At 40.5% G+C, this 25,475-nt stretch overlaps 1 protein-coding gene across 1 annotated transcript in view; it reads right to left on the bottom strand.

Annotated features, from left to right (window-relative positions):
- Nucleotides 1–8,047: 8,047 nt before the first annotated feature.
- LOC149288319 (apolipoprotein B-100-like) overlaps nucleotides 8,048–25,475 on the bottom strand; it is a 74,518-nt gene continuing 57,090 nt past the window's right edge. Inside the window, exons 13-28 of the mRNA XM_089491869.1 lie at nucleotides 25,198–25,438; nucleotides 24,743–24,919; nucleotides 24,067–24,258; nucleotides 23,663–23,830; nucleotides 22,983–23,194; nucleotides 22,683–22,865; nucleotides 22,083–22,204; nucleotides 21,787–21,988; nucleotides 21,319–21,491; nucleotides 20,377–20,576; nucleotides 20,120–20,259; nucleotides 19,632–20,005; nucleotides 11,532–19,148; nucleotides 11,126–11,240; nucleotides 10,454–10,637; nucleotides 8,048–9,844 (exon numbers count right to left, since the gene is read on the bottom strand). Coding sequence (XP_089347995.1) covers nucleotides 8,048–9,844; nucleotides 10,454–10,637; nucleotides 11,126–11,240; nucleotides 11,532–19,148; nucleotides 19,632–20,005; nucleotides 20,120–20,259; nucleotides 20,377–20,576; nucleotides 21,319–21,491; nucleotides 21,787–21,988; nucleotides 22,083–22,204; nucleotides 22,683–22,865; nucleotides 22,983–23,194; nucleotides 23,663–23,830; nucleotides 24,067–24,258; nucleotides 24,743–24,919; nucleotides 25,198–25,438 — 12,097 coding nt within the window. The remainder of the gene's footprint in view (nucleotides 9,845–10,453; nucleotides 10,638–11,125; nucleotides 11,241–11,531; nucleotides 19,149–19,631; nucleotides 20,006–20,119; nucleotides 20,260–20,376; nucleotides 20,577–21,318; nucleotides 21,492–21,786; nucleotides 21,989–22,082; nucleotides 22,205–22,682; nucleotides 22,866–22,982; nucleotides 23,195–23,662; nucleotides 23,831–24,066; nucleotides 24,259–24,742; nucleotides 24,920–25,197; nucleotides 25,439–25,475) is intronic.

Raw genomic sequence — 25,475 nt, 5'->3', positions numbered from 1 at the left:
CCACTATCCAGCACCATATGTAACATTATTATTATTATTATTATTTATTTATTTTACCAGTGAATTTGCATACAGTTCCAACTGCAATTTCACAGAAAATATTTTTTTTATAAAACATTTAATTTTTTAATTTAAATACATGTTTTTTATGCAATTACAAAGGACAGAAGAGCAGAAGGAACATCGTATAGTTCAAATAATACCAGATAAAATAGGCTTTTATATATATATTTTAAGACTATTTTTTTAAGAATATTAATTTTATATTTTCATATTTTATTAGGCATTGAGACTTTTTTTAACAAGGTTATATATAGTTTATATAGTTTATGTTTTAGATATACTTGTATATTTAATATTTTCATATAGTTTTGTATAAAGTTGTTGAATGTGAACTGGATTTTATTTTCTTTCTTAACATCCTAATGCCGTGTGAACCAAAAAACGATCGCATTTCTAGTTTGTAAGTAGCTGTTTTTTTTACATTGCCTAGTTGTCACGCACAGCGTATGGTAGAACCTGTAATCAGGTAGAGCAGCGTGTGCGAGTCCAATAGACAGAAAACCAGAGTCCAGTATAGAATAGCCAATGAGCAAGCCGAGGTCAGGAAGCCAGAAGTCAGGATCGTAGCAGGGTAAGCCGAGGTCAGGAAGCCAGAAGTCAGGATAAACGTGAGGAAAGCCAGAGTCAAACGCCAGGAGTCAGTATCAGGAACAAGCCGGGTCGGTAACGGGAAATCAACAGGAACGCGTACTGAGCAGACACTATACGAGATAGGTACAACCATCAGAAGGCAAGGCTGGAGTGTTTCTGAGGCTCTTAAATAAGCAGAGGAAGTCCAGGCAACAATTACTGAATTCCCGCCAAAAATTCAAAGTGCCGTTACGTCACTTCCTGTTCGCGTCCATCTTGGGATTGGCAGAACGTAAAAATCTAAAAGGAGCCGTAGTACCGGCTGGCGCCACTAGGTGGCGTGCAGCGGACCGCGTGCACGCAGCAGGACCGGACCTGGCTCCAACACAGGACGACCGACGCGTGGAGCTGCGAGGTCTTCCCCTCCCTCGTGGCGGCTGAGGCTGTCTCGGAGAGGCGGGAGGTCTCCCTCTTCTCCGCGGCGGTTGCCGTGTAGAGGCGGGAGGTCTCCCTCTTCTCCGTGGCGGTTGCAGCTGCTGCGGTACGGTGGGGGGTCTCCCTCTTCTCCGTGGCGGCTGCGGTTGCCGCGGCACGGTGGGAGGTCTCCCCCTTCTTCTCGGCGGCTGCCGGGCCAAGTATGTGACAGTACCCCCCCTCGAAGGAGCGGCCACCGGACGACCCTTGGCAAGACCAACCCGTCTCCTGGCGAGGAAGACCCGTACCAGACGAGGAGCGTTGAGACGAGCCGCGGGTACCCAGGAACGACTCTCTGGACCAAGACCTCTCCAGTGGATCAAATATTGCACGCTCCCCTGTTGTCTGCGAGTGGCCAGAATCGTCTGAGGACAACGCCGAGGTGGATCTGCACCAGAAGTCCCCGCAACAGTAGGTCTTGTAGCAGTAAATCGATTGCACACCAGAGGCTTCAGGAGCGAAACATGGAAGACTCGAGGAATCCGAAGGGTACGAGGTAAGAGAAGTTCGTAGGCTACTGGATTGATCCGACGAACAATAGGAAAAGGACCAATAAAACGTGGAGCCAACTTCATGGAAGGAACCCTGAGTTTGAGATACCGGGTAGACAACCAGACCCTCTCTCCAGGTAAATACGCAGGAGCACTGGAGCGTCTCTTGTTAGCCTGATGTTCCTGACGCCTGCCCGCCTGTTGCAGCGCCTCTAATACTGAAGACCACGTGGACCGTATGGTAGCCAATCTCTCCTGTAATTCTGGAACCGCCGAGGCGGGGAATGTTCCGGGAAAGGACTGTGGATGCAGACCATACAAACAGAAAAATGACGATACTCCTGTGGACTCCTGTACGGAGTTGTTGCGGGCAAATTCAGCTAAGGGTAGCAGATTAACCCAATTGTCCTGGTGGTTATTAACAAACAGGCGCAAATATTGCTCCAAGTGTTGATTAGCCCTCTCCGCTGCTCCGTTGGACTGTGGATGATACGCGGATGAGAATGCCAGAGTAATACCCAAGGCCTTAGTGAATTCACGCCAAAAGCGTGCTATGAATTGAGAACCTCGGTCGGAGACAATCTCGGTGGGTAATCCGTGGAGACGGACGATCTCGCGTATAAAAACTTCGGCCAACATGGCAGCAGAGGGCAATTTCTTCAACGGGATCATATGAGCCATCTTGGAAAAGCGATCAACCACCATAAGGATAACAGTATGACCTCTGGAGTTCGGTAAGTCCACAATGAAGTCCATGGCTATGTGCGTCCACGGAGTCGAAGGAAGAGGCAGAGGATGCAACAGGCCAGCAGGTAGTCTCTTGGAAGACTTATTAGCTGCACACTTGGTACAGGACCGGACGAATAGGACAGTGTCCTTGGCCCAATTCGGCCACCAAAAAGTTCTGGACACGAGCTCCTTAGTACGTGTAATTCCCGGATGTCCCGCGGTCCTGGAGCCATGAGAAAGACGGAGGACTCGAGACCGGAAACGAACAGGAACGAACAACCTCCCAGCTGGCAGAGATACAGGAGCTTGAGTCTGCATACTAGCAATACGATCCACCAGAGGAGTATGACAGGTAAGTCGGGTAGCAGCCACAACCTTGGTCGCAGGAACGATCGCCTCGGGTTCGTGACACTCCTCTTCAGGAAACGTGTGCATGCGTGAGAGAGCGTCCGCTTTGACATTCTTGGATCCTGGACGGTAGGTCAGTACAAAGGGAAAACGTGACAGGAACAAGGACCATCTCGCTTGCCGAGGATTGAGACATTTTGTGGTCTCGATGTACTGTAAGTTCTTATGATCCGTTAAGATTAATGTAGGAACTTGTACCCCCTCCAGTAGATGTCGCCATTCCTCCAGAGCAAGTATAACCGCCAACAGTTCCTTGTTGCCGATGTCATAATTTCTCTCCGCAGAAGAAAATCTCCTGGAGAAAAATCCACACGGGTGTAGTGGCCCGCTATATGAGGCCCTCTGGGATAGGACAGCCCCCACGCCTGTCTCAGAGGCATCCACTTCCAGGACAAACGGTAAGAGAGGATCCGGATGTCGCAGTACCGGAGCAGTAGTAAACCTCTCTCTTAACTGGTCAAAAGCGGAGACGGCATCGGGTGGCCATTCAATGGTATTGGCCCCTTTCTTGGTCAGGGCTGTCAGAGGAGCAGCAATCTTAGAATAGTCTCTAATAAAACGTCTGTAATAGTTGGCAAACCCCAGAAAGCGTTGTAACGGTTTCAGACCCACGGGCTGTGACCAGTCCTTGATAGCCCGTACTTTGGAAGGGTCCATCTCAAATCCCTCCGGGGAAATGACATACCCCAAAAACAAGACCTTGCGGACCTCGAACTCGCATTTCTCCAGTTTGGCGTAGAGCCCATGTTGCCGTAGTCGAAGTAGTACTTTAGCTACCTGCGTGCGATGAGTCGGAAGATCCGAAGAGTAAATCAAAATGTCGTCTAGATACACCACGACAAACTGTTGCAGGAAGTCTCTGAGACAGTCATTGATGAACTCCTGGAAAACAGCTGGCGCATTGCATAACCCGAAAGGCATCACTGTATACTCGTAATGTCCCGACCGTGTATTAAAAGCCGTCTTCCACTCATCGTCAGCACGAATTCTAACAAGGTTGTAAGCCCCCCGAAGATCCAGCTTGGTATAGATGGTAGCACCGCGCAAACGGTCAAACAGTTCGGAGATCAATGGAATGGGGTATGTGTTACGTCTCGTGATGCGGCTAAGACCTCTGTAATCGATGCATGGGCGAAGCTCTCCATTCTTTTTCTTAACAAAAAAAAATCCTGCTCCTGCGGGCGACGTAGATCGGCGAATAAAACCCCGACGAAGATTCTCCTCAATGTATGACTCCATAGCTTTGGTTTCGGGAACAGAGAGCGGATAAACCCGACCTCTGGGTGGCATGGTACCAGGAAGCAGATCGATGGGACAGTCATAAGGTCGGTGCGGGGGTAGTTTCTCCGCCTCCTTCTTGTCGAAGACGTTCGCGAAACACCGATACGCCTCAGGCAGAAGTGAAGTCCCGATGGAGTTCAATGTCACCGACGTAGTCCTCAGAGGTACGAGGCAATGATCCTTACAGGAACTGCTCCAAGCCGTAATCTGGTTGGTACACCAGTCAATGGAAGGGTTGTGACTACGCAGCCAAGGATACCCCAATATAATCGGAACAGAAGGGGAACGGATGAGCAACAACTGCAACGGTTCGCTGTGAACCACTCCCACAGAGAGAGTAAGTGGAGTCGTATGAAGAGTTATGTGCTCTTGGAGAAGAGGCCTCCCGTCGATAGCTTCCACAGACAACGGGTTGGGCAGGGGAAGGGTGGGAACCAGAAACCGGGTACAAAACTCAGAGTCAATGAAGTTGCCGGCGGCGCCGGAATCCAGAAAGGCCAAGGTGTTCACGGAACCCCTAGACCAGACGAGTCGAACTGGGACCGTCATGCGGGTAATCTTGGTTTCAGGGGATGGTCTAATCACACCTATAGTAGGTCCCCTCAGCCTACCTAGGTGCGGGCGTTTCCCGGCCTCTTAGAACAGTTCTTGAGAAAATGTCCCGACAGACCACAATACAAGCATAATCCCTCCTTCCTCCTCCTGCTCCTCTCATGCTCCGAGAGTCTAGCTGCCCCCAGCTGCATAGGTTCCTCCGCAGAATCGGACACCATGGGTGAGGACGGAACTTGGGAAAAATGACGTACAGTGTCCCTCACTCCCCTCTCCTGTCGTCTCAGGCTCTCGCGTTGAGCTTGTCTTTCACGAAGACGTAAGTCCACCTGGGCGACGTACTGTATTACCGCATCCAGGTCCGTAGGAAGGTCTCTAGCCGCGATCTCATCCTTGAGGGATTCAGATAGTCCATTCAGGAATGCGGCGACTAGAGCCTCGTTGGTCCAGTTGACCTCTGCCATCAAGGTGCGGCATTCGATGGAATACTCCTGAAGAGAACGGGAACCTTGGCGGATAGAGAACAGGGATGCTGATGCCGTACTTCTCCTTCCCGGAACGTCAAATACAGAACGCAGACTTGAGACGAATTCCGAATAGGACCGAACAGGAGGAGCATTTCTCTCCCATAGTGGAGAGGCCCAAGCCAGTGCCTTGCCCGTGAGTAACGAAATCACATAGCCCACCTTAGCCCGTTCAGTAGGAAAGGCATAAGGTGAAAGTTCAAAATGAATCTCGCACTGGTTCAGGAACCCTCTGCATGCTGCTGGCTCACCATCATAACGTTGAGGGGGAGGTAGATGAGCGGGCACAGAATGGACAGGTGCAGGTGGTGGTGGGTGAACCGCAATTGCAGGAGGAGCTTGTAGCGCTGGGTCGGTGCGTTGCAACAACGTCTGGAGAGCTTGGGCAAACTGATCCAGACGATGATCCATCCCATCCAAACGATCCTCCGTAGAACTCTGCTGTCCTACCGATGCAGGTCTCATGTTGGCCTTCTGATTCTGTCACGCACAGCGTATGGTAGAACCTGTAATCAGGTAGAGCAGCGTGTGCGAGTCCAATAGACAGAAAACCAGAGTCCAGTATAGAATAGCCAATGAGCAAGCCGAGGTCAGGAAGCCAGAAGTCAGGATCGTAGCAGGGTAAGCCGAGGTCAGGAAGCCAGAAGTCAGGATAAACGTGAGGAAAGCCAGAGTCAAACGCCAGGAGTCAGTATCAGGAACAAGCCGGGTCGGTAACGGGAAATCAACAGGAACGCGTACTGAGCAGACACTATACGAGATAGGTACAACCATCAGAAGGCAAGGCTGGAGTGTTTCTGAGGCTCTTAAATAAGCAGAGGAAGTCCAGGCAACAATTACTGAATTCCCGCCAAAAATTCAAAGTGCCGTTACGTCACTTCCTGTTCGCGGCCATCTTGGGATTGGCAGAACGTAAAAATCTAAAAGGAGCCGTAGTACCGGCTGGCGCCACTAGGTGGCGTGCAGCGGACCGCGTGCACGCAGCAGGACCGGACCTGGCTCCAACACAGGACGACCGACGCGTGGAGCCGCGAGGTCTTCCCCTCCCTCGCGGCGGCTGAGGCTGTCTCGGAGAGGCGGGAGGTCTCCCTCTTCTCCGCGGCGGTTGCCGTGTAGAGGCGGGAGGTCTCCCTCTTCTCCGTGGCGGTTGCAGCTGCTGCGGTACGGTGGGGGGTCTCCCTCTTCTCCGTGGCGGCTGCGGTTGCCGCGGCACGGTGGGAGGTCTCCCCCTTCTTCTCGGCGGCTGCCGGGCCAGGTATGTGACACTAGTAACCTAAAAACATGCTTTAATTTTCTGGTGACAGAACTTCTTGTGCTGAAGTAGATGAATAATTCAAGCAATTTCTATTCAAATGAATCAACCTTTAATGATGTCTAAAAGCACAATAACGATATTATTTTAATACCAATATGCTTTTTTTTTTTTTTTTTTTTTTTTTAAATGCTTCCAAACTGTTAAAAGTACAATTTGAAATTATCTCAAGATTTATCATATGTTTGCTTTCTGAAACCTTTTAAATGCAAAAACAGTCATAAAATTAAGTATATGACATACTTCTCTTGTTCTTCCCTTTTGTATTGGACATCTTTTTAATGTCAAATACTATTGAGGTGGTCCCTCGTAAAAAAAACAAAAAAAAACAAAACAGTATTATTGTGGGAATAGAGGCTAGTTTTACAAGAGTGCACTGCAATCATCAACTCATCTTAACGATAATAAAATCATCTGAGTTCCTCTTATGTATAACCGGACCATGTAGTCATATTTTTTAATTAAAAAACCCTTGGTGCGTGACATATCGTCATCTGTTTCAGTATAAACGTTGTGCATTGGAAGGATTTTAAAAGGTGGAGTGCCGGGATTTGATCATATCCTGATGAAGAAAGATGACGAGAGACGAGTGGGACGTAGGGAGTGCTGCCCTGTACGATTAGGGCAATGGCGACAATTAACCCCTTAATGACAAAGCCCGCAATGAAAAGCGCTTGTGCCTTCTTCCTATTGAGTACCAATCCTATATAAAAAGAGAAAGTGGGTAATAGGGTATTACAGGAGACCCAATAGCAGAAGTAGGGCTAGGAAAGGTAAGTCATTGGTATATGGGTGGCAAGGATTTAACCTGTTAGTTGATAGGCTTCCCTAAAAAGTGCATCTTAAGAGAGTTTGTAAATGACTGAAGACAACGGGAAACTCAAAAATGACCAGTTGCAGGAAATGGTCTCACAAGGTTTGGCACAAAAAGTCAATTTTCCCAACCAATGCATATAAGCACTGTTATGGATACATAATAACAATAATATTACCATGATTATAGTGTATATAGAGCAAAGTGGTGACCAATTGTAACCTTGAAAAAAAAATAGCCATTTTAGCTCAGGAGAAGATTTGGGGACCTAAGAGATCTCTTCTTCTTATAGAAGGCTCTTTCTCTATGTTCCACCCAATAAACAGTATTAACGTTTAACATTTAACAATGCATCGACCAGTGAGCACATGAAGTCATATTTTGTGGACTTTTATACCCCGGAATTTACCCTTCGTAATTCTTGATGTGTTTTTCTTTTCTTTTTTTTTTATTCTGGTTTCCGGTGAGAACTAGGTTTCTTTCAGTATACTATTTACCATTACACGTTTATCTGTGTTAGTTGAATAACCTGTATATTATATATTCATTTGAAGTTTTAAATGAAAAGGCATGAAAAACATTTGTAATTATGTGTCATTTTAATCACGATTCTGCATAATGCAATCAACGGGGAAAGATGATCATTAAAAATAATGCCAATGTATTGTTTTCGTTTTTGTTTATTAATTTTAACCCGCAAAGAAATAGACAGTTTTATTTTCATTTACAAAGAAACAACATAAGTATTAAAAAGGTTAATATATGCTGATTGTTATTTTTTTTCTCAGCGTAAAAATCTATGTTGGCTACTATAGTACAAAATGTCCATTCAGTTTTTTTCCCAGTTCTTGATGTTTTCGATGATTTGCTGTGCGGTCAATTTTCCATCTTTAAGCTGTTGTTCAATGAAGCTTTGCAGTTCTTCCCACTTTTTGGACCCTCTTTCGATGCCATCGAATACCACCGAACGTGCAATTTCCAGTTTCTTATTTATGATATCGTCTCTTAATTCAGGCATTTCGTCAAACGACTTCCAGTTGAAAGGATGAGGAACGTCAATTTTAAGCTCACCTTTACGAGTTGATATATATGTTTTCACGACTTCATTGCTAGACTGCTCAAAGTCCTGGAGAACCTGCGTGATAAATTCTATCACGGCGTTGTACTTTTCGATGACAAGATCGATTAGCCGATTTGCTTCAACAATAAACTTCTCATATGAATTAGCAAACTTATCATAGGTGTCTTGCAGTCTAGAACTAAGAACCTGGTTAAGTTCTACTGCAACTTTTCTCGCACTATTAGACAATTCTGTGATTTTTTCGTTAAGGGATACGGACATTCTATTGAACATTTCTCTTGCACGGTCTTCGGCATCTCCAGCTTGTTGGTAATACTCGGTTAGAAATCCTCTCACGTTATCTAGAGCTTCAGATACACTTATACCATATTTTGAAGGCAGTTCCTTTAATGAATTAATGATGTTTTTCACTAGCTGAATAATCTTGTCTTCAATTTCATAATACTTAACCGACCATCCGACGATATTTGGATCCAAATATTCTTCACGAATGGCCTTTCCGTAGATGAGCAGCTGTTCTAACTTCTCCGACAACTGTTCGTATCCACTCTGAAAAACTGTCTGTAGCTGTTGAAGAATCTTCTTGACCCTATCTGCATAATAACTCAGCTTCTTTGCGTATTCAGAGCTGATGGTATCCTTGTACATTTGTTCAATTTGAGTTTTCAGTTCTTCATAGTTCCTGAACTGCATGGCTTCAATGAGTTTTTCAGATTTCTGGCCAACTTGTTGAAGTACATTCTTAAGCTGCTTGAGGGTTTTTTCTAAGCTTGCATTCTGAATATCGGTAAACACATCCCTGATTATAGTATTGAGCTCTTTCAAGAAGTTTTTGATTGATGCAAGTATCTGTGTACCTTCAATGGTTATTTGAGTACCAGGTATATCAAACTTTACATTATTGAGTGACTGAATGCATGCGTCAAACAATTTTTGGATCTTCTCGTAACACTGGTCAATGCATGACATTACTTTTTGCACACCCATGGACAAGAGTTCTTCGCCGGTGTATCTCTGCGTTTGTCCTGGGAGCTGGAACCTCGTCATCTTGAGAAATTCAATAGCTGCATCAATCAGGTCTTTTACTGTGTTTTGATACCTTCTTAAAACCTGAATTGTATTATCCAAAAACCTTGCTTTCACGTCATCATAATTCGGAAATGTACTTGCTGGATCTTGATACATACTTTTAGAATTTTTCATGATGTCTGAATACTTGCTGCTGGCGTGTCTGGCAGCAGACTGAAGCTCGTATTCAATCTTATCGATCTGGTTGACAGTGGACCTGTAGGTCGACGTGATCTTGGACTGGAGATGCTCTTTCATTTTACGATGGGCATCACTGACATCCATCCCAAAGTGTTCAGTGTGGTACTTGTTGAAACAGTTATAGACCGCATCAGACATCTTTGGAAGCCTTTCTTTCAAACCATTAAGTGCTTCTTGAACTGCATCTTCTTTCCAGTTAAACTTGTTTTGGATCTTCTCAGGGTTTTTTAATGATATTTCACCTTTCATTAACAGGTTATCTTTTCCAGTAGATGTCTACAGAAATTGAAAATAGAAGACAAAATGTAGCATAAATAGAAAGTAAAATGTCTTATATACACCTAAATATTAATTGCAAACCCACAATAAAATAATTATAATAGTCTGTATATAATATATTAATACTAATATTAGTACTAATAATAATACTAATAATAGTAATACAGATAATACTACTAATACTAATATTATTATTGTTAATAATAAATAATAATGTATAATATAAACATAATGTCTGTAATGGTGAATAAAATAGAATATAATGGGATATATAAGGTTAAGGCATCAGCACGATGTGAATCTATATTAATGAGTCATGTAGTTGACTAGAAAAAAAGTAGGAAAAAAAGACATAGAAGTTCAGATGAGAAATAATAATTACAAATTGCTATTTTCAGTTTTGACTCGTTTAAGATAAGGGATACTGGACATAACAAATGCTACATGTGAAGGATACTGCACGCGATTGTCCTTTTTTTGGCTTTACATTTAAATTAAGTCTTAAATTCGCGAATATATGTTCCTCCAAAGGTGTAAAAAAACAAATGAAGTACATCTTTAGGTTGAAGTTCTCATATAACAGGGTACGTTTGTAAGCAGGCTTACCAAAGACCGAGTATAGACTTTGCCTTTAATAATTGCATCTTCTTTCTCAATCACAAGGCCCAAAGTCCCAGTAGATGTACAGGTCACAGACGAGGAAAGCTTGTTGTTCTCCCGCTGACAACGTATTTGTACATTTGTGAAAGTTGGGCTTCTTACATCTATTAGAACATTATGAGCAGGGAACCTAAGGAGGGAAGCAATATATATCTAAGCATCACTTTAAAACCAAAAGATTTTTTTTTAACAAAAATGGTGTTCTAAAGATTTAAAATGGGCATTTTGCAGCAGAGTCACGTGTATTTTGAAGAAGAACATATTATTATACATTGTATACTATTGTGTGTTTATAAGGTCCTGAACTTCAATAATGCTTCATATTTTTTAATCTGTATAAGTGGTATATTGTTTAGTTCCAGCTATAGGACTACAACATATTTTTTTTTTAAGTGTCTTATACTATACTTTACGAATTCTAAAATAATTTGGAACTGATAAGCAAGGCAGATTTATGCAGAGGAGTTTTTTAAGGCATGGTGACAAAATGTTTTAGTTATTAACATTTTGGATAGACATAGCACGATTTAAAAAAATATAAATATATAATATAAATATATATATATATCAATTTTACTATAAATATAAATCAATTGATATTTACAAAAATGTACTTACCTGAGACCATTAAAGGAAATATCCTGTTGCCAATCTATGCTCAAGTCCGGGTGAGCAAGAGTTCCTTTCCCAATGAAATTTAAAGCATTTCCTACTAGAGAGCTTGTGGCGGAAGCTGAAAATGAAAATAAGATTTTATGAGAAAATATTGTGAAATATTCTATTACCTTTTATAACTACAGATGATTTTATATACACTTTGGAACACTGTATTTGGCAAAAATAGGCAGCATATAATACATTATTGTTTGCACAGTAACTTCCCAAAATATATAACTTACTAGAACGTAGAATGCCAAGAATACGGAGGCACATTCATGTTGCCTGTCCAAGGTGGCTTGTGCCATGTCTGCCTCTGCCCGAAACATGTTTATAGCTATTAAAAAATAAAAAAAAGTATACTAACCTTCAAGATCAAATTCCAAAAACTGAAGAGTTGAACTGCTTGTAGCATCAATAGAAGCAACTAGAGATTCAGAGCTGTTTGCCAGCTTGGTGGTCCATGTAAGATTGTATATTGGTGAGTTCAATTGCACGGATCCAGACAAAGACCCAAATGCTGGGATGAACAGACCAGCAGGTAGATTTAGTTTAACGGGTGGAAACTCTATGTTCTGCTCTGGAATTTCTATCGTTGGTAGATCGATGTCTGCAATTTTGTTGGCCAAGCTATTAAAATCCAAGCCGTAGTAACTTTTCGGAAGTGTGTACCTGGCCAGTGTTATCTGATATTGAGGTATGGTTACTTCAAAGAATGGTATTTTGTACTCTTCTAATGTAATATATTTTGTATTGATATCAACTTTGGGGAACTTAACTTTTGGCAATGAAGGTAAGGTCAGGTCGAATGGCAAGGTACTTAGCTTCTTGTGGATTTTGATATTGCTCAGATCAATTTTATATGATGGCACGTTCAGATTTGTAAATGGTACTTTAAAAGATGGAATGTTCAATTCTGTTGGCATATCTGGCATCTCCGCATTGCTTAATGTGTTTGGAAGATCTTTGATCCATTCTGGAGATTTCAAAGTCAGCGCTGGAAATTTAATGACAAACCCATCGGAAAGCTTGTTCAATGGAATGGGGAAAAAGAAGCCTTCTTTGTTTTTTGTGTATACTAGGGATGTCGATAAACTAAGGTATTGTTTCTCCTTAGTACTTGTTGTGAGATCAAACTTCAAGACATCCCATACACTCTTTTCATAGATCGGCAGAATGATGGACTTCAAGATATCGACATGCCCTTGCAGTGATCCACCAATCTCACATTTGGCATCTGTTGGGTCATTTGAAAGCTTGATATTATGTGCTACAACAAAATACTCCAAAACACCCTGTCCATTGAAGTCAAATTCTTGCTTTTCGGGGTAAAGGTTTAATGTCATAGCTTCACTGAGTGATATGGCATCAAAGAAGGAACTTGGCTGTTCAATTTGCAGCTGCAAGTTCGAGAGCAAACTCCAGAAGGAAAGCTCGATAGTAGCCTTACACTTTTGACTTCCTCTTGTGGTAAAAGCAGGGGTGTACCTTAGATAATTTTCTCCAACGTGCTCCCAAACAGCGTAAATGCGGCTCGTTGATGCTTCAACTGCAAGGTTTTCAGCAATGTCAAGAGTTGCGAAACCATCGGCTTTAGCGTTGCCCACTGTTTTCATGGAAGATCTCAAACCATTTGAATTCAAATAAGTGTTTGCTTCGTTACTGAGCTTTCCAGAAAATGGTTGATGGGACATAAAGGTTCCAGTGACATGTCCCTTTGTGAGGCTCTCCAAAGATAAGTATGATGAGAGACCTTCAAGGTTCAGATTGTGATCAAGAGATCCTTTAGCATTATTTCCATATGCTGCTTCATTGAAATCGTAGCTCATTGTCATTTTTGATGAGACTGTAGGTTTGGTTTTTGTGTTACCTGTCAGTTCATGATTGTATATCAGTTGTAAAATAGGTATGTTTATTTTGCCGTTGGTTGCAACAGATGCCTCGATGTTTCTCCTTCCAAAAGACATGGAACTCTCATGTTTTCCTTCCACAAAAGCATTTTTCAGTGCCAAGCCAGTCGCTAATTTCAGTCCTCGTTTTCTTGTAAGTCCTGATGTTCCATCAATGCTAAATTGGAGAGCATCGATCACAGAGGTTGAGATCACACTAAAGCGAGCAGAGATATCAGACTGATTGTATAACCCTGCACTTGTGGTTAATGAAATTACGTTGGATTTGAAGGCAAATTCATATGTCAGGTTTCCCATGGCAGGAATAGAAATGCTGTTCTGCAAACGGGGCAATGTCAGCTTGGGCAGACTTATTCTACGTAAAGTATTAGGAACATGAAGCACAGAAAATTCTAGTGACGGCATAACTAATGTGTACGTTGGGATGGAAAATCCAAGTACAGGTAATGTAAAGCCTGGTGTCCTAATTTCTTTGGGAATCACATAGCCAAATGCTGGAAGCTCTGCTACAAACGGGGAAACGTCAATATTGACCAAAGGTATGGTATAACCAGGGATTCTCAATGTTCTTGGGATTTTATTTGCTTGGGTGTCTATTTTGTACTTTTCAAATTGTGCCTTTGCCCCATTGTATGAGTTTGTTAGAACGTTAACTGCAGCTCCGCGCACTTTTTCAAATTTCTTATTGAGCGTCACCATGTTAGAATTTATGGTATCGTAGATTGCGTCTAGAGGCAGTGGAATTAAATGCACATCTTTGTTCTTCATGTACTGAAGCTTGATGTTCAGGTCAAAATTCTGCTTAGTGGTTGTTAGTAAATTCTTCAGACCGCTTCTTTCCCACAACGAGAATGAAGTAACCTTAGGTGTTTTCATCGTGGTATATGGAACAGGGATTTCTGGAATAGTTATTGGAATGGTCAAGAAATCAAGGTTGGCTTCTCCATTCATTTCTACAGAAGCCCCGATTTTCTCTTCGTTGTTGCCCAGTGAAATAGCATGCGAGGCTTTGTACTGGTTGAACCTGCCGTTGACTTGCCAAGATGCTTGCTGAACGTTGGGGCTGAGTATGAATTCATAGTTGTTGAGGAAGTCAATCTTGCCGGTCAGTCTCATTGGGAAGCTAACCTTTAGATTTCCATTATTGTTAGTAGACAGGCGTATTTCAAATGGCTTTGTCAAAAAGGATAGGCTATTGCTTATTGTTCCGGTCGCCCGCCCGGATAATTCTGCATTATGGGCAGCAGTGAGTTCAATTTTCATTTCACTGACTTGTGCTTTTCCTTTAACTTCTACAATGCTGTTTCCAACGTAAGGACAATCTGCTTTGGACATGATATCAAGATTTACATAGCTTAAGAAACCGGAATCATATCTAATGCTTTGGTCTAGTTTAAGGTACTTGTCAATGACTCTGTTTGCTCCTGATATCTCAATAAGGGGTCCTCTTAGGTTGAATTTAAAGTCGGCTTGATGTGTACCTTCATCCGTAAAGAGCGGGCAGGCCCACTTCCAGTTTCCTTTGCCTGCAGATGTGAACAAGATTCTACCAGCTTCAACCGTCGAGTCAATATCATTCTGTAGCTCCAGCTGACTTGTTATCTCCAGCCGTGGAACATTCAGTCTATGAGAATATTTAGTGTTTATATCGGCTGTAAACTTTTTCTGTAACTTAAAGGACATGTCGTTTTGGAACTCCGCTGAATTCTTCTCTGTTTTTAGATTTCCCTTCGTCCCTATTTTGGTCTGAATCTGATTTCTAGAGAACGTCACTTCGCCGTTATGATCAAATTTAACATATTTATTGGAAAGCAACACAGATTCCTTAAGAATCAGTTGTTCAAGGAGAGGAGCAGATACACGAGCGTCCGCCGCTAGCACAAAAGCCAGAGCTTCCATCATGGATGTGGCCTCCGTTGACAGAGTGGCAACAAATTCAGGCGAGTTTTCCGAAACTGTGGCGTTCTTTACCTCGGCTGAGGTTTTCATGGTAAAGAATGGCGATGTCACTTCAAATGAACTGTGAAGTTTGCCGAATGTAGGGACAGATACTGTGTGAGGGATCTTTGGGAGTTGGAACTCAGGTATTGAAATATCAGCAAAGTCAAAGTTTATCAGATTTAACTTTGGTATCCGTAGTTCAGGTATTTGCATACTGGGGACATATATTTCTGGAATCGAAAACGCTGGGAATCCCATGTCATTCATCATTAGGTCACTCAGCCTTAGATCTTTTAAATATACTTCTGGAGATGGCAATTTAAAGTCGCTCGAAAGTATTTGATCAATTGCCCTTGCAACCTTCACTTTGATCTCATTCAAATCAATTGTATAGGAAGGTACCTTGTAAGTGTTGAAAATAGTAAACTCCGGGGTTACAATTCTTGTGGGAATTTCGAGCTCCCTTAACCGCCTAAAATTGATCTCCACAGAGGGAACTTGCAGGTCGGTGAATGGCACTACGAAGTAGGGCGTCTTGAAGGTCGCTAATCTAAGTGCACGGAGGCTTACTTCAAAAGAAGGAATGTTGAGAAACCCTAGCTTAAATCCTTGTACGGTAAAACCTTCTTCTATAAACCTTTTAACATTTTCAGCCCACTCTCGGATATCGTTTTCTTCGGCAAAACTGGTGATCATCTCCGAGACAGCGTTCCACTTCTCTGAAATACAGGTCACCAATCGACGATAGGCCTGGCTCACATTTTCTAGATATCTTTGACATTCCTTCTTTATGTCCATAGAATATATTCGGTCTCGTGCATCTTCCAGATTTTCCATTATTCTTACTTTGAAATCATTAAGTACAGTTGAACTCATGATCTCCTGATACCACTGGATGACTGCAGAGAATTTAGTTTCTCCTAGCTGTTGAATATATTCTTTGGCAACTTTTCTTACATCGTCCAAGTATTGTTTCAGAGCTTCTGCTTTTTGAGGTAATTCAAGGGCTTTCATTTGGTCATTTATTGTTTTAGTTCCTGCCCTGATCCATTCATTGACATCATCCACAAACTTGTCATAATTAAATGATTTAATCTTCTTAATAAGAACATCAAGGTAGTAGTTGATGTCATCGATCAGGCTTTTGTAGTCATAATCTTTCACTTTCTTAACCGCGTCATCAACAGAAGATCGTATTTTGTTGAAATGTGTTTTTATGTCGATAGAATTTAGCATGTCTGCTGCTTTTTGTATTGTTTCTCTTACATTCTGTTGACTAAGGAACTGGAGAAACTTTTCAATGAGCATTTGGATTTTCTTGTCTATTTCATACTCTGTCACGATGTCCTGGAGCTTGTCTACAACAGCAGTGATTTTCTCACTTAACTCATATTCCTCAAACATTGTGACAACAACATTTTCTGCTTGTTCAATAATATATTTAAAGGTTTCAAGGGGAAACGCCTTGCTGATCTCTTCTGCATATTTTCTCCAATCAACAGATTTTAGAAACTCTTCTACCTTTTTCTCGATTACCTGAATATCTATTTTCTGGATATAGGCTTGGATTTGCTGTAAGTAATTCACAAAACTCTTTCTGATTTGATACATGTCATCAACATTCTGAATCCAGGATTTTACACTGTCTTGTAAGTCATTGATATTCATCTCTTCTAAAATTTTCCTGAGGTCCTGGATCGTATCGGCAAACTTCTTACGGATTTGATACTCTTTGTCTAAAGCTTTAAGCTGCTCAAAAATGTTTTGGACTAGTATGTGAATCCTTCTCTCTAACCATCTGGTGTAATCGTTGATATAACCCTCCATTCTGGTCATGTACTGCTGTAAGTTTTCTTGCATGAGGTTAAAATAGTTTTCTATGGCAGATTGGAGCTCTTCCGCTGTGATTTTATATTCTTCTGTTAGGGATAGTATTATTTTTTTGGCCTCCTGAAGCTTTGCTTCTACATCCAAACTGTTGATGTAGTCGTTCATTTTCTGGGGGATTTTGCTCAAGGTAGCTTTGCATGTCTTCAAATGCTGGTCGATGTCAATGTTCTTCAGGTATTTCTGCACAGCTTGCAGGGACGTTAGTAAAACATTTCTGAATTCTTCAAAAGAAGCTGACATGCTTTCCATAAACGGTAGGTTGATCACATGCATGTCCTTATTCTTGTCATACTTGACATATCCAGAAATACCAAACTCCTGAGGGGTGTTGACACTATCTCTCAAGTTAAGAGCATCAATGGGATTAAATATGGCAAATGGTAGTTGGATCTGTCTATCTAGTACGGACATATCTGCTGCCGTTTTCCCACTCAGTTCCACTCCAATGGTGTCAAGATTATTATAGGCTCTGAAACTGTGAGAATAGGAGTTCTGGTCCAGGTGGCTTTTTAACTTCCATGAACTTAACTGTTCTGAAGGAGTAAACAACGTAGTGATTTGATAATCTAGTAAAGTTTCGTGTTTCCTTCCATTATCCAGTAGATGCCTTGTTGAGCCCCTGTAGTCATGAACAAAATTAAAGGAAAGGATTTCAGCGTTCAAGAGGACTTTGCTATACAGTTGACCGGTGTGATCTCCAAGGATCTGAAGCCTTCCATCTGCAGTAGTTTGGGAATCAAACTTAAAGCTGAATGGAGCCACAACAGACTGAATCCTGTTGGTGAAACGCACGGATTTGGTTTCACAGTTTGAGTTGCTGCTAAATGATGCCGAAAGACCAGCAATCTCCATACTGACTCTGTGACTGTGAGCTGTGCCTTGTATATTTGCAACTGTGTCCGTGTTCAGGTTTGTCGACAGACCATTCAATGCCAAAGCGTAGGAATGCTTCACTTCGTCTTTATCGTAGGCTCCTTGCAAATTACCATTGAAATTCATCTTGAAACCCTCAAGCTGCATCTGTCCTTTGTTTGTTAGTGCTAGTAATCCATACTGGAATTCATTGTTTAACAGTGCTGTCATGGTGTATGGTTGCATCTGTAGTTCAAAACTTTGCTTATAGGACTTATCAGAGCTTAATGTATTGTCAAATTTGGAGGTGAATTGTATGGAGGCTCTCTCAATGTTGAGCTCATGGCTGTTCTCAAGTTTAATTTGGTCATAGGAGCCCATTAGGTTATTAAAGAATTTCAGGCCCTCTTTGCTAATTCTGAAGTTAAATATATTTTTACTGTCCAGCCCAAGAAGGGTTGCTTGATACACACTACCAAAGGAAAGTTCTGTCAAGGCAGCCTTTCCTGAAACTGTTACTTTTGCATTATTTTCTCTGTATCTGCCATTTGCAGTCATTTTCATTAAAGCTCCTGATGGCCCGATTCCAGCGTTGAACTCGTTCTCCAGTGTTAGAGGACTGAAATTTATATTGGTTGTTGCACTGGTGGACAAGCCTTCTTGGTTGAGTTTCAGGGTGGCTTTGTGGGCACCTCGGTTTTGCTGATTATTGAGAGTTGCGTCGGCATTCAATTCAAGCCCAAGGGAATTCAATGATCCGGAAAGTAAGGTGTACAGTCTGTGTCGCCTGTAGTCTGCCTGATATTCGGAACGGATTGCTGCCATTTTGCTGGAAAGAGTGGCTTCAAATTTGTTCAGGGCGACCAAGTTGTAGTAGTTGCCGGTTGTATCGGATTTAAAGGAAAGCTGCTTGTTTCTGTAATCTAATGTCATTGTGTTGGACAGAGCCCCATCTTGCATGTCAGTTGTTGAAGTTATCGTTAAGGCGTCTCGGAGAGCCATTCCACTTATTTTATTCGTCATCTTTAAGTAAGAGGAATCCATCTTGAAATTAGATTCTGATTTTGCTTGTAAGCTTTCGGTATCTAATGTGATGACTGTGTTGTAATCAGTGTTCAGAAACAGAGAGGCCAGTTTATGCTCCCCTGCTGCGTCACCTTCTGTGATCATTATTTTGTTGTTCTTTGTTGACTTCATTGATGACGTTAGTGAAGATTCTATGCCCAAGATGCTTCTGATCGTGTAAGAATAGGATCCTTTAAACATCTCGTTACTTCTGAAGTTGTACAGCTCATGAAGTTTGATACTTGACTCAAGGAGAGTGTGACTAGTAGATCCCTCATAGGACATGCGTAACATTTGCTCGGGATCATAAGATATTAGTGCCGAACCTGCAATTCAGTAAAAACAAAGAGTAAATAATCGAGCTCAACTGAGCAAAAAGCAAGAACAATCGAGACCAGCACATAAAAGCAGAGGGCAAAATATAAAAATATATAATTATGATATTGCAGTTTCCAGTTCAGTTGTAGATCTGGACAGAAATGTATTTTATTCTATTTTTTATTATTCTATGTAATTTTTTATTATTTTTTTATTATTTTTTATTATTTATTAAAAAATTATTTTTTATTATTCTATGTAATTTATTCTATTTTATTAACACTGGTTAATATTCTATGACTCTATGTCTCCCAATCATCTATTATTCTGCATTACAGGCCACAGAAAGATTAAAGGATTCCCTCCTGGTTCCTATGCTTGCTACCAATCAAAAATAATACCATTTTAGTCTTATAAAAATGTTTTGTTTTTTTGTACATGATTACCATATTAAGATATTTTTTACATCCTGTTTTAGTGAAATTACATACCATCAATGTCGTATGACAGAATATCCAAGACTGATTTGGCTCCCATGTTATATTTGGAACTGAAAGTGGTGGCATCGCTTGACGTATTCCCACCAGTGTAAGATGCCGACCAGTTGTAGTAATTGCTTTTGATGTTAGAGGAGAGCTCTAGAACTCCGATTAAAGGAACCCGCAGTTGGTAAGATTCTGGGATGGTGAAGGCAGGGATCTTAAACTCCTGGGACGGTAACCGAAATCGGACTGATGGCATATCTACCGAAGGCGTTCTTAAGCTACTTGTCATCATGACTTGATGGCTTGATTTTCCTCCGAAGGGTAATGGAATGTTTATGGTGATACCATCCTTATTAAGTAGATATTTGATCTTTCCATCACTACACAAAAAAACAAAAAACAAATTTAAAACGTTTTTTTTATTGTGAAAAATCTCAAAAATCAATATTTTTCAGAATATAAAAAATGACTACATTGTTAGTGATATTGTTTACCTGTTTAAGAATAATTCCTCTGGGAAAGGTGGCAAGCCGAGTCCTTGGAAGTCTAGCTCTTTTAAAGCTGACAATTTACTATGAAGTGTTGTTGCGTAAGGCATATCTTTCGACGCGGTACGAAGCCAGTTATTGGTAGCCTGCCGTAAAACGATAAAATGGTAAGAAATACGTTTAAATAAAGCATGAAATAATGAGATCAGCACTGTTGCTCCGGTTTGCAATAGTAAAAATGAAAATATATACGCAGGACTCACCACCAATGACTGAGATACAATGTGTCTGAGGGTCATGTCAGTTTGAGGAACCTTATAGTCCAGCACGTCGTTTGCATAGTTCTTCATGGACTCTGGATAATTGGCCATATCTTCATATCTAATATCAGGCAGCTTGGAAACCAGTTTCTTTAAGTTGGAATTGGAGTCGGTGCTCCATTCTAATTCAATCTTGTCGTTGTCTATAACCAAAATATGCATCAGTCCGAGAATATTGAATGAAAGATACACACAATGAATGAAGCAAGACCTTGTAAATGGCAGCATTCAACATACTGCTTGCTAAATATAATGTATAAAAGTATAATGTTATGTTTAAGGCTTAAATGTATCTCATATACTAGAGTCTTCCCATTTTGTACCAGTTTGTTATTGCATGTGACTGATTGTAACAGCGCTGTGGAACCTACTGCTGCTATATAAATAAATATAAATATATCATGAATCTCCATAATACGTAATATGTGGTTTTATATTATATACAGAATACCATAATAATATTATTATTTTTATTATTATTATTATCTTTTATTTATATAGCGCCAACAATCTACGCAGCGCTTATTAATTCATATTAAATACAGATGTGAATATAAACAATGAAAAATCTATTTTCCTTTTCCATATGGGATGTGGAAGTATCTGCTATTGTTCTACATTCTATAGAGAAATCCATATTTGTTGCAAATTAAGTGCGCCTTACATATAAAAGGGTACAAAAGCTTTCATCCAGTTTAACCAAAAATGCTTCCATTGACTGAAATAAGTGATTAAGCTGACATTACTTGCCGTTTTTATTACCACTACCTTGAGAATGGACCAAAAATAAAATTATTAGACCGTAAGAAAAACTTTTCAATCCTTTTGTATTTTTAAAAAAAAAATTAAAATAAAAGGGTGCTATATATGCAAATGATTACCTACCATATGTAAAAACTATATTCTTTGATCCAGAAAATGCGCAAATATTGGCCGAAGATTGTAACTGAAGTTTGAACACATTAAGTAAGTTCTGAACGGAGGCTTCTGCTTTTGCTTCGGAGTGCAAGCGCGGGATGGAAAGGACTCCGCTCAACGTGGCTTCATTCTCGGCAGAGCTGAAAAATATTAAACACATTTTGAAGTCCTTATATCTAATTTTACGTATGCGTGTTAAACATATTTTAACCAAAAAAAATAAAAAAAACATTAGCAAATTCAAACAGTTTCACAATTTGAATTAACAATGGAATTGCTGAATATATTGCTTAGTATTTTGGGATTTCTTGTCTGATTAAAAAAAAAAAGTTTTTAATATTTTTTCTATATTTTTTCTAACACTGTTTTTTTTTTTAAAAAAACATAAGTGAAAATTTTTAATTTGCGACAGAATATTGGGGGGCCATGAATTACCTTAGCTTTCCGGTGAGTGTGACTTCAGAAATTTGCTGATTGTGGAAATCAAGGACGACTGAATATAATCCTGGAGACTGATCATCGACTTTTACATCGACACCAAAGTCAACATCGGATTTTGGAATCTGGACATCGCTGGTAAAGGTGATTTTGTTGCGGTTGTATTTTGTGGTCCACGTTGCTTCCCAAGATTTTGCACCTGAAAAAAAAAAACAGTACGTTTAGTTAAAATGAGTATACCTGACATCACTGGAAAAGACAAAAATCTGTATAAACCATAAATAAATATCTACCTTCTGCCTGAGCAGAAAACACCAGGGTGTCTACAAGGTCTCGTCCATCCTTGTTTAGTCGGTAGCTGGCTGTCAGGGAATACTCCTCAACATCTCCAGTTGGTTGAATTTCTAATACAAATCTTAAAACAAACGCATATATTTATTTTTATGGTATAAATTTATATTTATACCAATATAAAATACTTTTGTATGGGTCAGGTTGTCAGGCAATAAGGGTTAACACATCAGTAATGACGTGTGTGTGATTTTCTGCAACTTTAAAAGAAATTATTTTGAGTTAAAAAAATGACAAGGTGGCTCTTTATAGAGGGGAAAACATAAACTCATACATTTGAATTGCGTTTACAGGTTTAGTCTCATCGTCGTCTGCTAACGATGACATACAGATATGTCAAAATGATACATACATATGTGTGCCATGTCACGGAATGCTTTACATGTTAAAGATCTACTTATGTGTCCACGTCGCCCCCTGGTGGCCAATAAAGATATGTTCAGGGAAGTGTTATGAACGTAGAGGCACAGTTGTTCCCGGATGTAATACAATATTATTATTTCAACCTATAAGTGAAGAGCGAAAAGTCATATATTGTGTACCTCGTCTGTCCAGTTAGCGGGAAGTATGGGGCTTCATCTTTAGTGCTGGCGTTAGAATATGCCGTGTTGATGCAATACTTCAAACCTGTCAACAAAGGTCGGCAAGATGACCACTCGTTTCTGTTTTCCGCGATAGAAGCCATGACTTCTGTCTTCGCTGCATACACCAGGTTGAAGTTGTTGCTGAGAAAGTATAAAATAATTCACTTTTATTTTACTGTGTTTACAGAATAAAAATAACATTTTAAATAGGAGTCGCCCCCCACCCCCCCAACAGCTTCTCCGTCAGAGATTATGTACCTAAAGCTGAAGAGTTTTGTTGGTCCTTTGGGAGCTGGAATTGAAAACCTAATTTGGCCATCCTTCAGCGAAACTCCGGCCTCGGCTCCTGTCTCGTGGAAAAGGTTGGAGTTCATCTGTACTGCGTGCTTAGAGAACCCAGGAATCTGCACTCCCAGTTGGGTTACAAATTCCAGGGAAATGGCGGGCTTCAGACTGAATTCTGCCTTCGCCTGTATAGGACGATAAATGTACCAATAAAAGCACATGACAGAAAATGGGAGAAATCCATCTTTGGGGCGTGGAACATGTCTTTGCCATTTAACAGGAATTAAAAATAAACTAAAAAAAGGTTTAACCCCTTAATGAGAAAGCCCGTGCATGTACGGGCTCAAAAGGCATTGTTTTCAATGAGGGACCTCCCATTGTCCTTAAGGGGTTAAAGAATTCTAGGTTACCTGGTTTGCCTATTACGATACTTTTTTTTATCTTTACTTCATTCTGTGCCGCTATCCTACTGTTGATTTCTGTCCTATTCCTTACTCACCAGAAGCTAAGCGTTTTTGAGCAAATTAATGCTGATTATATTAACTTTTGTGGTTTCTCACAATTCTATTGGCAAGTTAGGCCGTGGAATTTAGCGCTGGCCCTTAAAGTTTTAAAATGGTTACAAACACAACCGAGTATTAGATAATACTTACATTTTTGTAGCTAAACTTTGTGCCTGCCTTTGCGCCTGGAGCAACTGTTCCAGATAGAGAAACCTGGAGCTGAAGACCCGAGCCGGTGGGAAGGTCGAATTCATTGTCCAAGAAAATGTAGTGAAGGAAGAGATCCTCATCAATACCTCTGGACATTGCCTTTAGTATCTAAAAAGAAAACAAAATCCAAGTTTCAATGAATATTACCGTGCTATTTGGTTAAAAATGACCAATCTCTTCATCACATGGTCTAACATCTAAGTAGACCCTACCAATCAGCATGTTGTTCTCTTATAATTGTCATAAATGCCACCCAAAACATAATGTTATGCATTTCCTTATGATGTCAGCATCTTACAATGTATCAGAATTTATACATAGAATATATAATATTTTCCTCGTACCCGCGCAGGTAGCTCTCGTAGGGTCTGGAAGGTCGTCGGGAACACGTTCTCAATGATTTTAAGGTCACTCAGTTTGATGTAACCCAGTTCTTTCCCAAGGATTTCCAGGTACGCCTTTGCTTCCGGGGCATCGCTTGCTCGGACATCCTTTATCAGTTTCTCAAGGATAGGCAACACGGCTTTTTTGAAGTCCTGGATAACGGGAAAACAACAATAATAATTAAAAAAAAAATAAAACCGGTGGTCCTTGTCCTGTACTAATTTTTCACGCAGAAAGAGAAGATGCCTCTGTTAACACTTAGAGGACATTTTAATAACTTGTTCTCAAAATTATCTTACAGACCCTGTAAATAATTGAGATTTTTTTTTTGTGTATAAGCCCTAACAAGAGCTGAATTTTCATACCAGAGCGAAAGTTTTTGCGATTTATATACATCTTTTACTGAATTAAAAAATGCAAGCCAACATTGACCATAAAGATAAACTTTCATATTCCTTACTTATTTTTCAAACATGTTTGTTTATATTAATATTTCAAATAATAATATTATTAATAATAATAATAATATCAATAATAATAATAATAACAATAATAATAATTATTATTATTATAATTATTATTATTAATTAAAATTCACATACAAACAGATTTGGCGTGTGGTTGCATGGACCTTACCTGGTCTGGTTTGCTGCCTCGGGGGACGTTAAACCATTTGAACAAAATCTCAGTGACTTTGTCAGGAACTTTGCCGTCCACCCAATACAATGCCTTCATGGTGCAATCCGGGAAGAAACCTCCTTTTCCGAACAGTGCATCCAGCGTCGGTTGGAAACCTTTTCCTTCTATACTGACCTATAACGTAAGGTTTAAATGAAACTAAAGTAAGGTTTACATAACTGTAATTCTCACAATTTTTATTCACAGACATTTATAAGGCTAGACAAAAGTTTGCATATAAAAATAAAAAAATGGCCACTATTTTTCTATTTACAAGCTTTTTTTTCCTAAAAACCTTACTCATGAACTCATTTTCTCCATCTTCCAAATTATGTCTCCGTTTAACCAGAAATAGTAATAACTCCAACAAATCTCCCCATACTTTAATTGGTTAAATGGTTTGTGGCACCAACCTCAAACATGTCAAAAGACTGTCCAAAAACATTGAGGGTGGCCTCTAGCATGGTTTCCTCGGGCATGTAGCTTCCCGAGTCAAAAATGACATTTCCTTCAAGTTTGGCGCCCAGAGCGCCATCTGCTCCTGGAACGTGCACGTTCTTGGATATTTGGTAGTTGCGTGATAATTTTGTGAAGCCCCCAATAACCTCGGGTACCCCAATGTCCTTAAGAAGCTCTTCCAAATTTCCCTTAAGCCTGTAAAGAGAGATATGCACATTATGAAGATTTAACA

The sequence above is a fragment of the Sceloporus occidentalis genome, unplaced genomic scaffold (assembly GCF_023333645.1).
Source record: "Sceloporus occidentalis isolate IW3139 unplaced genomic scaffold, rSceOcc1.0.p SCAF_52, whole genome shotgun sequence".
Lineage (NCBI taxonomy): Eukaryota > Metazoa > Chordata > Lepidosauria > Squamata > Phrynosomatidae > Sceloporus > Sceloporus occidentalis.
The sequence above is the reverse complement of the archived record's forward strand: the minus strand, read 5'-3'. Positions and strand labels throughout refer to the sequence as shown.